We start from the raw sequence: 12,941 nt of genomic DNA, 5'->3' as shown, positions 1-12,941 counted from the left end.
AGAGTGGAAAAATATGAAAGGGAGGTAAAAAGAAATGAAAAATAGAATGAGAAAGTTTTATATGCATCTAACTAAACTTCTAGAGGGAAAGAATAGAGAAGAAGCAGCAGCAGCAATATTTGAAGAGATCTTAGAAAATTTTCTAGAACATTTGAAAAGTGTATAGCAGTCTTTCAGTTGTTCTCCAGTGTATGTTCTCCCTTCATCTAATACAATGGGCCTCAGAGTGAGGTCCCAGAACAGCAGCATTGGCATCCCCTGACAACTTGCTAGAAATGCAAATTCTTAGCCTCATCCAAGACCTACTGAATCATATACTCAAAAGTGGGGCTCAGGAATCTGTGAATGATTGATTTTTATTATTAATTAATTAACTTATTTATTTATTCATTCATTAGATACACACAGAGAGAGGCAGAGACATAGGCAGAGGGAGAAGTAGACTCCCTGTGGGGACCCTGATGTAGGACTCGATCCCAGGACCCTGGGATCACCACTTGAGCCAAAGACAGAGACTCAACCACTGAGCCACCCAGGTGCCCCAGAATCTCTGTTTTAATAAGCTTTCCAGTGATTCTGATAAATGATAAAGTTTGAGAACCACTGTTCTATCATAATGGAATCTTGATTTTTATTTTAATTAGTTAACTAATTAAAGAATGAGAGAGCACAAAAGAGAGTGGGTGGGGAAGGGGAGAGGGAGGGAGAGAGAGAGAATCGTTTTTTTTTTTAATATTTTATTTATTTATTCACGAGAAACACACAGAGAGAGGCAGAGACACAGGCAGAGGGAGAAGCAGGCTCCTCACAGGGATCGCCATGTGGGACTCAAACCCTGGACCCAGGATCACACCCTGAGCTGAAGGCAGACGCTCAACCACCAAGCCACCCAGGCGTCCCAGAGAGAGAGAGAATCTTAAGTAGGCTCCACACTCAGCAGTGTGGATCCCAACCCAGGGCTCGATCTCATCACCCTGAGGTCAGGACCTAAACCCAAATCAAGACTCAGAGTGCTAACTACTCCTTGTACACACTTTCGACCACTATTTATATTTTCAGCCTTGTCCCTCCACTCCTCTGCTGCCCCGGTCCACTTTCTGAAGTTCTTTGATGTAAATTATCTCGTTTCTTATCATCTCTCCCCTCTTTCCGCAGGTTCTCAGGCCATTTGTTTTGGGCTTTCTTTGCTCTGTTTGGTCACTTACCACAGGTCTGTGCGTGGTGGGCCATGGTTAGGCTTTCCGGCAGAAAGCGCCTATCTGGACAAAAGTGAAAAGTTAAGGCATGGACAAGGAAATGCTGCAGACGCTGGACACACCAAGAATTTCAAGTCCCTGAACCTGAACCCAGAATCAGGACCCAGATGCCCCAAGCTGTTTCCAGGTGCTGATACAGCTGCTCCAGCAGAGGTGGGATTGTAAAGCTGGGAGCTTTATTTGGAAGCTCCTCAGGCCTGTTGACTACAGACGGCACCAGCCCAAGCATCTGCCTGTGAAGGACAGAAGGAAAACACAAGAATTCACACTCACTGAGTGTCTCCTTTGTCTGAGTCAGGTGTTGGCAAACTTATTTTTATGAAGGGCCGGATAGTAAATATTTTAAGTTTTGCAGGCCATCGGGCCTTATCTCCTTGTAGCTATTCACCTTTGCCATGGCAGCAGGAAAGCAGCCATAAACAACACATCAATAAATGGTTTTGGCAGCATTCCAAGAAAACTTCATTTACAAAAACAGACAGTGGGACACATTTGGCCCATTGACTATAGATCGCTGATCCCTGGTCTAAGTTATTCTCACAACTTTTCATGTTTGATGAAGACTGTGAGACAGTTGTTCAGGATTTGTGGCTATCAGTTATTTGAAAACGCAGAAGTTTGAAGACTTTTTAAAAATCTTCTGGCTTCTTTTGCTGGTGTTGTCAGCTCGATAGCTCTTTTTTCATAGATAATCTTTCTCTTCTTGGTTACTTTACGGTTTTGTTATAATAAATATGTTGAGTTGTGGATTTTGTTTTATTTATCTTGTTTAGAACTCAATATGTTTCTTTTTTGAAAGATTTTATTTACTTATTTGAGAGAGAGAGAAAGAGAGAGAAAATGTGTGCACAAGAGTGGCAGAGGCAGAGGGAGAAAAACAGGGTCCTTGCCAAGCAGGGAGCCCGATGTAAGACTTGATCCCAGGACCCTGAGATCATGATCCAAGCCAAAGACAGACGCTTAACCAACTGAACCACCCAGGTGTCCTAGAATTTAATGTATTTCTAACTGAAGATGTGTATCGGTTAGGACTAGATTTAGCTATAACAGAAAACCTCCCAAAAAAGTGATCTTAGGCAGGATAAATATTTATTTCTCTCTCATGTAAAAGTCAAGGTATTATATTGGGGCACCCAGCTGGCTCAGTCTGTAGAGCACATGATTCTTGATCTCAGGGTAGCAAATTCAAGCCCCACATTTGGCATAGAGCTCACTTTAAAAAAAAAAAAAAAGTTATCTTGTTGCTCTGCCATTCACAACCTGAACTTGTGGTGCAAGATAGTGGTATCTACATTCTAAGCAGCAAGATTCTCACCTTCCTGGTGAGAATAGGGAAAGGGCATTATGTACTGTATCTCTTAAGGAAGGTTCTCAGAGGCTGCTGCATTAACTTCTTTTTATAACCATCCCATTGAACAGAACTTACATGGCCACACCTAAATACAAGAAAGTCACATGCCCAACTAAAAATCAGGATTCTATGGGGCCCCTGGGTAGCCAGTTGGCTAAACATCGGACTCTTGATCTCAGCTCAGGTCTTGATCTCAGGGTCATGAGTTCAAGCCACATGTTGGGCTCCATGCTGGGTGTGAAGCCTACTTAAAAAAAAATAAAAAAGCCACACACATGCACACATAGCTTAAAGTCTATTGTTTAAAACTAAATGGTATTTGTTCTTTATTTTTTCCTGATGTTAGTAGTACTACATACTTGGAGGGGTTTTTTTAAAAGATTTTATTTGTTTATTCATGAGGGACACAGAGAAAGGCAGAGACACAGGCAGAGGAGGAGAAACAGATTTCCTGTGGGGAGCCCGATGTGGGCCTCAATCCCAGAACCCTGGGATCACTCCCTGAACCAAAGGCAGACGTTCAGCCACTGAGCCACCCAGGTGCCCTACATAATTTTTTTAATGCATTATCATTTAGAAATGTGTAAAGCAGAAGAAGTTTCCCAGTAGTCCCTACACTATATCCCCAAAGGCAACTATTGTTAACCATCTCTTGATATGTTCACACATGTTTTTCTATTTAAGTATAAGAGGTCCTGGTATTTTTTTTTTTTTAAGATTTTATTTGTTTATTCATGAGAGACAGAGAGAGGCAGAGACATAGGCAGAGGGAGAAGCAGGTTCCCCTTTGGGGACCCCGATGTAGGACTTGATCCTAGTACCTTGAGCTGAAGGTAGATGCTCAGCCACTGAGCCGCCCAGGCGTTCCAAGAGGTCTCAGTTTGATTCCTGTAACAACGGCCAAAATAACAGTTTTTTTTTTGTTGTTTTTTTAATAACAGGGTTTAAAACAAAATCAATGCTTCTCTCTCAGTCACATAATGGTCTAAAAGCAGTCCAGAGCTAGTATTGTAGTTCCACAGTGCTGGGATCCTAGGTCCCTTTGCTACCAGTTTTCTGTCATTCTCAACACATTAGTTTTTATCTAGTGGTCTAAGAGAGCTGCTAGTGATCTAGTTACCACATCCATATTCCAGCCAGCAAAATGAGAGAATCAAGGCCACTCCCCCTTTTCATGCAACTGCTTGAGAAAGTTGCCTGTAATACTTCTGCTCACACCCTATTGGGTGGAACATAATCACATGACCACACCTATTTGCAAGGGAGAGTGGGAAATGTAGGCTTGAGCTGGCTCTAGTTGGGCAATGATGTGCCCAGCTGAAGTTTGGGATTTCTTTTAAATAAAGGAAGGAGGTGAGAATGAGTATCAGGAGACAACTAGCAATCTCTGCTATAGAGTATTTACATATACATATTTAAAAACATTTTTATTTCCAGAAATAAGGAATCTATACATATTTAGCATCTCTGCCTTAATTATGAATTTAGAGTCAAGGATCATCAGAGATTTGGGGAAAGCCCCTATAAAATGAACTCAGACAAAACAGAGGCAGACAATGTAAGGAGAAGAAGAATATGTAACAGCAGAAATAACCTGTAATTTATAGCTCATCTATGAAATGAGTAGAGGATGCTATTAAAAAAGAAATACTCAGGGGCTTCTGGGTGGCTCAGTTGGTTAAGGGTCTGCCTTTGGTTCAGCTCATGATCCTCTCCTTTCAGGGTCCTGGGATGGAGTTCCACGTGGGGCTCCCTGCTCAGCAGGGAGTCTACTTCTCTCACTCCTCCCACCACGCCCATTTATTCTTTCTCCTCTCAAATAAATATAAAATCTTAAAAAAAAAAGAAATATTCAGAAACCAGGACAAAGCTCTTAGAAGTTAAAAATATAGCAGAAATAAAAGTTCAATAGCAGGGCCAGAGGAAAAAGTTCAGAAAATGTATCAGGAAACAGCAACAAAAGAAAAAGAAAATAGAAGAGAAAATAGAAGAAAATTAGAAGAGTACCTTAGAAGATCTATTAACTGACTAATAGATTTTCCAGAAAGAGAGAGCAAAGTAAATGAGAAGAAAATTATCAAAAAATAAGAGATTTTGGGATCCCTGGGTGGCGCAGCGGTTTGGCGCCTGCCTTTGGCCCAGGGCGCGATCCTGGAGACCGGGGATCGAATCCCACATCAGGCTCCCAGTGCATGGAACCTGCTTCTCCCTCTGTCTGTGTCTCTGCCTCTCTCTCTCTCTCTCTCTGTGACTATCATAAAAAAAAAAAAATTAAAAAAAAAATAAGAGATTTTTGTGGTGCCTGGGTGGTTAAGCAGTTGACTTTGGATTTCAGCTCAGGTGGTGATCTCAGGGTCCTGGGATGGAGCCCCACAATGGGCTCTCTGCTCAGTATGGAGTCTGCTTGAGGATTCTCTCACTCTTTCTCTGTCCCCCCCTCCCTGCTTGTGCTCTCTCTCTCTCTCTCTAAAATAAATCTTAAGAAAAGATGATTTTTCAGAACTGAAGGATACAAGTGTCCAGTTTCTACACACACATCACTGCCCAGCACACTGGCCAACAACAAAAGCCCCACACCAAGACAAACATCATAAAACATCAGCACATTAAGCCTTCAGAGAATGGGGGTGGAAAAACACAAATAAACAATAAGGGCCCTCAAAAACCAGGTCACCCACAAAGGAAACAGTGTGAATGGCCTTCTCAATAGCAATGCTAGAAGTGAGAAAACAGTGAAGCAATGCATTCTCAGATCTAAGTGAACAGGATTTCCAATGAAGAAGGCTATTCTTAGCCACACTATCAATCAAATATGAGGGTAAAATAAACAGACGCAGACACACACAGTTGCGAGGATTTTGCTTTATGTACTCTTTTTCCCCCCCTCAGGAAACTATTGGAGAATGTTATCCACTAAAATGAAGGAGTACATGAAGCAGGAGTACAATCTGGGGTGTGGGAAGCAGGTCAGAGGACCAGGGATGAAGGGATCCCTCAGGATGATGGTGGGAGCAGTGCCAGCACCAGGGCAGGGCAGCAGGCCCACAGAGTGACCAGTCCAGGGCGGAACAAGAAGTGAAAGTGCTCTAGGAGAGAAGGTTCCCCCAGACTGACCATTCATAGGCTCAGTCATGTCTTCCACTGTTCTACTGGAGAGTTTGGGAAAGGATTTGTAATGGGGTGAGAGAAATCTAAGCATACAAAAACCAGAGGCAGTAATTAACTCCCCCCTCCCCCCTGCCCCATAACTGTACAAAAAACGGAACTATAGTATGCTATTACAAACACTTACTACCGACATACCAAAAATGATCATATAACGACATTGAAAGAATGGGAGCAGGGAACATCATACTTTTGTTGAGAATACAAAACAGCCAGAGCGTCCCCTTCCATAATAGAAAATGAATAGTCAAAATCTAAAACTGAAAAACAAAATCAGAAGACAGCAGGACAAGCTTATTTATAGTGGGAAATGGGAATTACTTCTTTTAAAAAGTATAGGCCTTGTAAAACTGTTGTAGTCACAACAGTACTTATTTGATTAAAAAATTGAAAATGATCAGGTTAGCCATAATAAGAATGGAAATGGGATGAATATCTTCCAGATCAGATTAGGGAAATGTGAAAGTAAAAACCAGCCATTCAATACCATGAAATGCAGATGTGGCAGCTAAGTGAGTTGGGGAGTTGCTGGACGAATATGATGGAGTTAGCTCATTACCCATTCCTGGGTCCTTCTGGGCCTTCCTGTGTGTCAGAAGATAGGATTCTGAATGCTATTTTGGTTCTTCCAGTCAAATTTTCTCTTATTTTACTTGTAAGGTGGAAGTGAAGCAGAGCCTGGGCGTGTGCTGTTTCTGTGGGCGAGGACTGCTGTGGAAGTGTCTGATTTCTCCGTGGTGGCTTATCATGACACAAGCTACACGGTTTCAGGAGCTGGCAAGTGTAGTGACAGCTTTCTAATTTAATAAGTGGCTTCCAGATTTCAGAAGGGCAGTGGCTCTTTAGGTGGCCTGGTTCTACAGCATGCCTCTCAAAGTCACTCCTGAATGTTCAACCTAGAATCTGTTTCTTTGGCCCTCAAGAGAAATCCTCAAGCTATTATTTTTATTTTATTTTATTTTATTTTATTTTATTTTATTTTATTTTATTTTATGTTTTTATTTTATGTTTTTATTTTAAAGAGTTTGAAGATTTTATTTATTTAATCATGAGAGACACACAGAGAAAGGCAGAGACATAGGCAGAGGGAGAAACAGGCTCAAAGAGGAGAGACCAATGCAGGGCCCCAGGATCACCACCTGACCCAAAGGCGGATGCTGAACCACTGAGCCACCCAAGTGCCCCTCAAGCCATTTTTATACCCTATAATAAATCCTTTTGGACTTCATCTAGAATGAATTCTGTTCTCTGAAACTGAACCCAGACAATATAACAGGAAGGTAGGAAATAAGATGTAAAGTACCGTAGATACCACAACATATAACAGAAAAGTTCAATTATAATTGGAATTAATCCAATCATAATAAGACAAGCTAAACCCTAGCTACTAGAGATATAGCATCGTATTAAAATTTCTAAAAGATCCAGCTGTATGCTACGAGACACACAAAACACGGCGAAATACTGTAACACAGTAGTTAAAACAATCATGAACGCAAACGAATCTCAAAAACATAATAGGAAATGAGAAAAGCTGCAAAAGATTATTTAGCAGGATGTCAGTTTTGTAAAACCGAAAGACAGAAATTGGCATTCTGTGCAGTCGGCAGACCCACACACACATCATATGTAATAACACTATAAAAACGGGAGTAGGGGGATCCCTGGGTGGCGCAGTGGTTTGGCGCCTGCCTTTGACCCAGGGTGCGATCCTGGAGACCCGGGATCGAGTCCCACGTCGGGCTCCCGGTGCATGGAGCCTGCTTCTCCCTCTGCCTGTGTCTCTGCCTCTCTCTCTCTCTCTGTGTGACTATTATAAATAAACAAAGAAAAAAATATTAAAAAAAAAAAAAAACGGGAGTAGGGATGATAGGCACCAACTTGAGCGCAGTGACTGGGGAGGAAGGAGAAGTGATGAGGGTGGGGTGGGGCTTTAGTTAGGTCTAATTTTGCATTTCTTTAATAAGTACCAAGTAAAAGGAGCAAAACGTTTTAGGTTTAATCCCGCGTGGGGGGCGTGGGTGTCGTCAGCATAACCTGCGCGGGTCCGCGTGTCTGCAGCGTGTCCTAGTTTACACAACACAGGCCCACGCGCTGCAGGGTCCCGGCGGCCTCCCGGCCCCGCGCGGTCGCGGGGGAGCAGCTCTGGGCTGCAGAGGCGGGGGGCGGCAGGGGGCGCCTGGCCGCAGCCGGGGTCCGCGGAGGCCCCCGGGGAGGCCCGGAGAGAGCCCGGACGAGGGGCCCGGGCTGGGGAGCGGAGAGCTGGCCCCGGGGCGGGGATGGCGGCTGCCGGCTGCGCTCGGCGCCGGGGGGCTCTAAACCCCGAGACGCGGCTTGGGGAGCCCGGCCTGGCGCCCGGCCGGACCGCGAGCGGACCCCCCGAGGGCGCCGCGGCCCGGGAGCAGGCCCGCCAGCGGCCGTAGGCCCCGCAGCGCGGGAGGGCGGGCTCGGGCTTCGGGGGCGCCGCGGCGGGCCGGGCCGGGGGCGGGGGCGGGGGCGGGGGGGGGCGGGGGCGGGGGGGGGCGCGGGGCCAGAGCCGGTTCTGCAGCCGCGCTCCGAGCCGCGCGCCAGGGTCCCCCGCGCTGGGGCCCGGCGGGCACACGGCGGCTCCCCACGTCGGAGGCGGCGCGCTCTGCCCGCGGGGCTCGCGGGCCTGGGCCCGGGTGGGGGCGGCGGCTGCCGCGCGGGGCCGGGGCAGGGGCCGGGGCCGGGGCCGGGGCCGGGGCCGGGTCTGGGCCGGGCGGCGGGCGGCGGGCGGCGGGCGGCGGGCGGCGGGCGGCGGGCGGGCCGCGCCGAGGGCGGGGCCGGCCGCGCGGGGGCGGACCTCGGCGCGCTCGCGGCCGCTGGCTGGCTGTGGGGCCGCGGCGGCCGGGGTGCCGGGTCGCGCCGAGGACTGGCCTTCGGGCGGCGGCTCGGGCGGCCTGCGGACCCACGCGCGGGCCGACGCGCAGGCCCCGCGCGCGCCGTGTCCCCCTCCCGCCGGGCCGGGCCCGCGCCATGGCCGCCTCGCCGGGCTCGGGCAGCGCCAACCCGCGGAAGTTCAGTGAGAAGATCGCGCTGCACACGCAGCGGCAGGCCGAGGAGACGCGGGCCTTCGAGCAGCTCATGACCGACCTCACCCTGTCGCGGGTGAGCGCGGGGGCCCGGGCGGGGACGGGGCCGGGGCCGGGGCCGGGGGCGGGGGCGCGCGGGCGGCGGCGGCGGGGCCAGGCCAGGGGCCGCGCGGGGGAGCGGGGCGGGGCGGGGCGGGGCGGGGGCCGCGAGCGGGGCCGCCGCGGCCGCGGCCTGGGCGCGTCCCCTCCCGCCGGCCCCGGCCCCGGCCCCGGCCCCGGCCCCCGGCCCCCGGCCCCGGCCCCCGGCGGAGCCCGCGGGGGCGTCTGGGGCGCGGGCCCGAGGGCAGGGGCCGGCCGGGCGCGGCGGGCGGCGGGCGGCGGGCGGCGGGCGGCGGGCGGCGGCGCGAGGGCGGCCGGAGGGGGAGGGCGAGGCGAGCCGAGCCCCGGGAGGAAATCACAAACAGCTCGCGGGCGGGCGGCGCGGCTTCTCGTTCTCCGCACATCCTCCGCCGGCCGCCGGTGCACGGCGGGGCCGGGGAGAGCCGGGGGCGCCGTGAGCCGGGGCCGCGGTGCGGGCGGGGGTCGCGCGCCGAGCGAGGCTTTCCTCTGTGTCCCGCGCGGAGGTGCCTCCTCGGTGGCTGGCCCGCGTCGGCCCGGGGATTTAACGAGACCTGGCAAGGTGCACGGCGTCGCTGGCGACGGAGGAGGGTCCAGGAGCAACGAGTAAGGCGCGAGCCGGGACAAACACCCGGAGGTTGGGAAACCGTTGAGGGAGGCAGTGGAGGATGGAGAGCCAAGAGGAGTGTCCGCGCAGGGCTGCGGGGAGGAGGGTCGGCGCGAGCGGGCCAGGCCTTGAGGCTCCCGCGCGCTGACCTTGAAGGACCGTCGAGAACCCGGGGGAGGACGCGCAGATGCTGGGCCGGGGGCAGCCTCCCCGGGGAGCTGCGAGCGGACTTGCACGCTGCGGGGGCCCGCTCGCCGGCGGCGCACGCGTTACTTTTTTGGCCAAGCACGGTGTTTGGGAAAGCTTCTTCTCGAGTCTTGTTGCCAGAACTTTTTAATTGGGAGATTTTCATATAAAACCCTTTTCTTTCTTTCTTTCTTTCTTTCTTTCTTTCTTTCTTTCTTTCTTTCTTTCTTTCTTTCTTTCTTTCTTTCTCTTCCTTCCTTCCTTCCTTCCTTCCTTCCTTATATTTATTATTTATTTATTTATTTATTTATTTATTTATTTTTTTCCCTTCCTCACTTCCTCCGGGCCCCTTCCCCAGTCTCCCCCCTCCTTTTCTTCTTTTCCTATCTTTATATACATATACATATACATATATATATTTAAAATTGGGAGACCTGGTAGCAGTCTTCCTGAATTCCCATACGACAGCTTTTGGCTGGAGCTGGATGATGGTCGCCCCCTCCCCTGGAGTGTGGATTCTCTCTAGTTGACCACACCACACCCTGTCATGAGCTCCCACACCACAGCTAGGTGTCATTTGCCATTTATCATGTTTTTGATGTTTTCTTTAAGTGAAGTAAAAGGGAAATGAAATATTTATTCTTTTTTTTCTCATATTTTTATGGTAAGAAAAATACAGAGAGATAAAGAAGGCCGAGAGGGTTGTTTTTTTTTTAATATATTTTATTTATTTATTTGAGAGAGAGAGAGGGAGAAGCAGACTCCTCACTGAGCAGAAAGGCCTGATGTAAGTCCTGGATACCAGGATCTAGAGATCATGACCTGAGCCCAAGGCAGATGCTTCATGAACTAAGCCGCCCAGGAACCCCAAGGCTAAGGATTTCAATAAAATTATTTTTTAACACCCTGAATAGCTTTACTCATTTATTATCTACTTGGTGTCCACAGGCATATACATACATGTGTGACCTTGGTTAGATTCAGGGATGAGCATGATGAGCTAGCTGAGAGCACATTGAGAATGGTTGGGTGAAAGCTGAGGCTTAACGCTGGGATGTGTGTTGTTATGTGTTGTTTAGCTAAAATGTGTATACGAGTACAGGCACTCTGTATATATACCTAGAGTTGATCCAATCTCCACCCAATTCATGAACCCTCTTTATTTATTTATTTTTTAAAAGATTTTATTTACTTATTCATGAGAGACAGAGAGATAGGGAGGGAGGCAGAGACACAGGCAGAGGGAGAAGCAGGCTCCATGCAGGGAGCCCGATGTGGGACTTGATCCTGGGACTCCAGGATCACGCCCTGGGCCGAAGGCAGGCGCTCAACCACTGAGCCACCCAGGGATCCCCTGTTTTTTATTTTATTTAAAAAATATTTATTCATGAGACACACAGAGGGGGGAGAGAGAGAGAGAGAGAGGCAGAGACATCAGCAGAGGGAGAAGCCGGCTCTGTGCAGGGAGCTGGATGTGTGACTCGATCCCAGGACCCCGGGATCATGCTTTGAGCCAAAGGCAGATGCTGAACCATTGAGCCACCCAGATGTCCTCAAGAACCCTCTTTAAAGCATCCCTGATAGATAAAGCCATGAGTAATGTATAGACTTTTTTTAAGGCAAAATTTTTTCACAGATCCTCTGTTTATTTAAATGAGTTTAGTTATGTTGCTTAAATATGTTCAGACATACACTTGTATATAAAGTCCTCTGATAGTGGCTGTGGTACAAGTACCATAACTAAAAGACATGCACAAAAAAAAAAGACATGCACAAAATAAATTCACTCAATGTTAAAAATGCAATAAATTCAAAATCATGTTAATTTTATATGACATAAGCTATTTTGCTGAACTCAATTGAAACTCTCAGTATGGATATGATGCTAGCCCCTATAGCTCAGGTTTTCTTGAGTTAGCAAGGCTGATCTGGTATGCCCCATGGGGTAACTCAATTCAGCCACTACTTTTCTCTATTCTAATTACGATAGAATTATGATGTCACTTTGCCCCTCACCTGGAACAGGGCATCATTTACATGTTAGTTCCTCCTGTGTTCTTTTTCTGCTACCAATTACAGGTACAGTAATACTGCTTTGGTCCACTGTGTTTATATTTTTTAATATATTAAAAAAAATTTTTAAAGTAATCTCTATGCCAACCTGAGGCTCAAACTCACAACCCCAAGATCAAGAGTCACACGCCCTTCTAACTGAGCCAGCCAGGCACCCCAGGTCCAACATGTCTATAAACACAAGGGCAGAAGAGAACATTGAATTTGCCATGTTGTATTTGCTTATTTAAAAATTTTAAGGATTACTTTTATAATGAAATTTACAAAACTGAACACTTCTCATGGAGAACTCTTAAATTTCCAGGCATATGTCCATAAACCTCCAAGGGTCCAAAGATCCCAGGTGGAGAAGAATCCATCTAGCTCATTATTGTATGTATGTATGTATTTATGAGAGCAGGGGAGGAGCAGAGAGAGGATCCTAAGCAGGCTTCATGCTCAGTGTGGAGTCAGTCTCACAACCCTGAGATCATGACCTGAGCTGAACTCAAGAGTTCAAGTGCTCAACCACTTAGCCACCCAGGCAGCCCCCAACCACTTCGTTATTGGTACTAGATGGCAGATACACTGACTCTCCATTATCAGCCCATGACAGACATCAATAATCAATCTAGATATTCTTTCCTCTCTGAGCCCGGGTTGGGTTCCAAGGCATTCTCTGCATAATCAGAGCCAATCCTTTGGAGTTAGGATTAAATCCTATTTACCTAGTAGGTGGGGTAGACTAGATTATGGGGAATATTTCACTCTAGCTTTAGGGGTTCAGCCTTATTAGGAAACAGTGGGAATATTTGAGAAGAGAATACTAGGGGGATTACTTTAGTGGTGGTATCTGGGATAAAAAGTAGAGGCAGATATGCCTGGAAAGATGCTGTTCTGTTGTTCATTCATTAATTTGTCATTACTGGAATACCCTCTGTGGTTAATGGCAGGGAGAGGTGAAGACATGGTGTCTTGCTTCAACGGTCTCATTTATTTGTTTATCAGATACTTATTGAGTCCCTAGTGTGTTCCAGAGGTTAGGATGGACACTGGAGATTTCAATAGTGAGCAAGCAAAATACAGTCTCCTCATGAATTTTAGGATTTAATGGAGAAAATAGTCCTTTGACAAGTAAGGACACGTTTTGATGA

The 12,941-nt window shown here is 47.9% G+C and overlaps 1 protein-coding gene across 7 annotated transcripts in view; it reads left to right on the top strand.

The window, feature by feature from the left end:
* Positions 1-8,729: 8,729 nt before the first annotated feature.
* Positions 8,730-12,941, top strand: part of CRTC3 (CREB regulated transcription coactivator 3) — a 119,976-nt gene continuing 115,764 nt past the window's right edge. For 5 of the 7 annotated variants that reach the window (XR_013365215.1, XR_013365212.1, XR_013365211.1 and 2 more), the window contains exon 1: positions 8,732-8,901. Coding sequence is in view for 2 of the 7 variants with exons in the window: in XM_077873012.1 (XP_077729138.1) it covers positions 8,770-8,901 (132 nt within the window). In the remaining 5 variants the exon portion in view is untranslated. Of the gene's footprint in view, positions 8,902-9,400; positions 9,549-12,941 lie in introns of those variants that run through there. The other 2 variants (XM_077873036.1, XM_077873047.1) reach the window with 2 other exon arrangements.

Source organism: Canis aureus, chromosome 2 (assembly GCF_053574225.1).
Source record: "Canis aureus isolate CA01 chromosome 2, VMU_Caureus_v.1.0, whole genome shotgun sequence".
Lineage (NCBI taxonomy): Eukaryota > Metazoa > Chordata > Mammalia > Carnivora > Canidae > Canis > Canis aureus.
The sequence above is the reverse complement of the archived record's forward strand: the minus strand, read 5'-3'. Positions and strand labels throughout refer to the sequence as shown.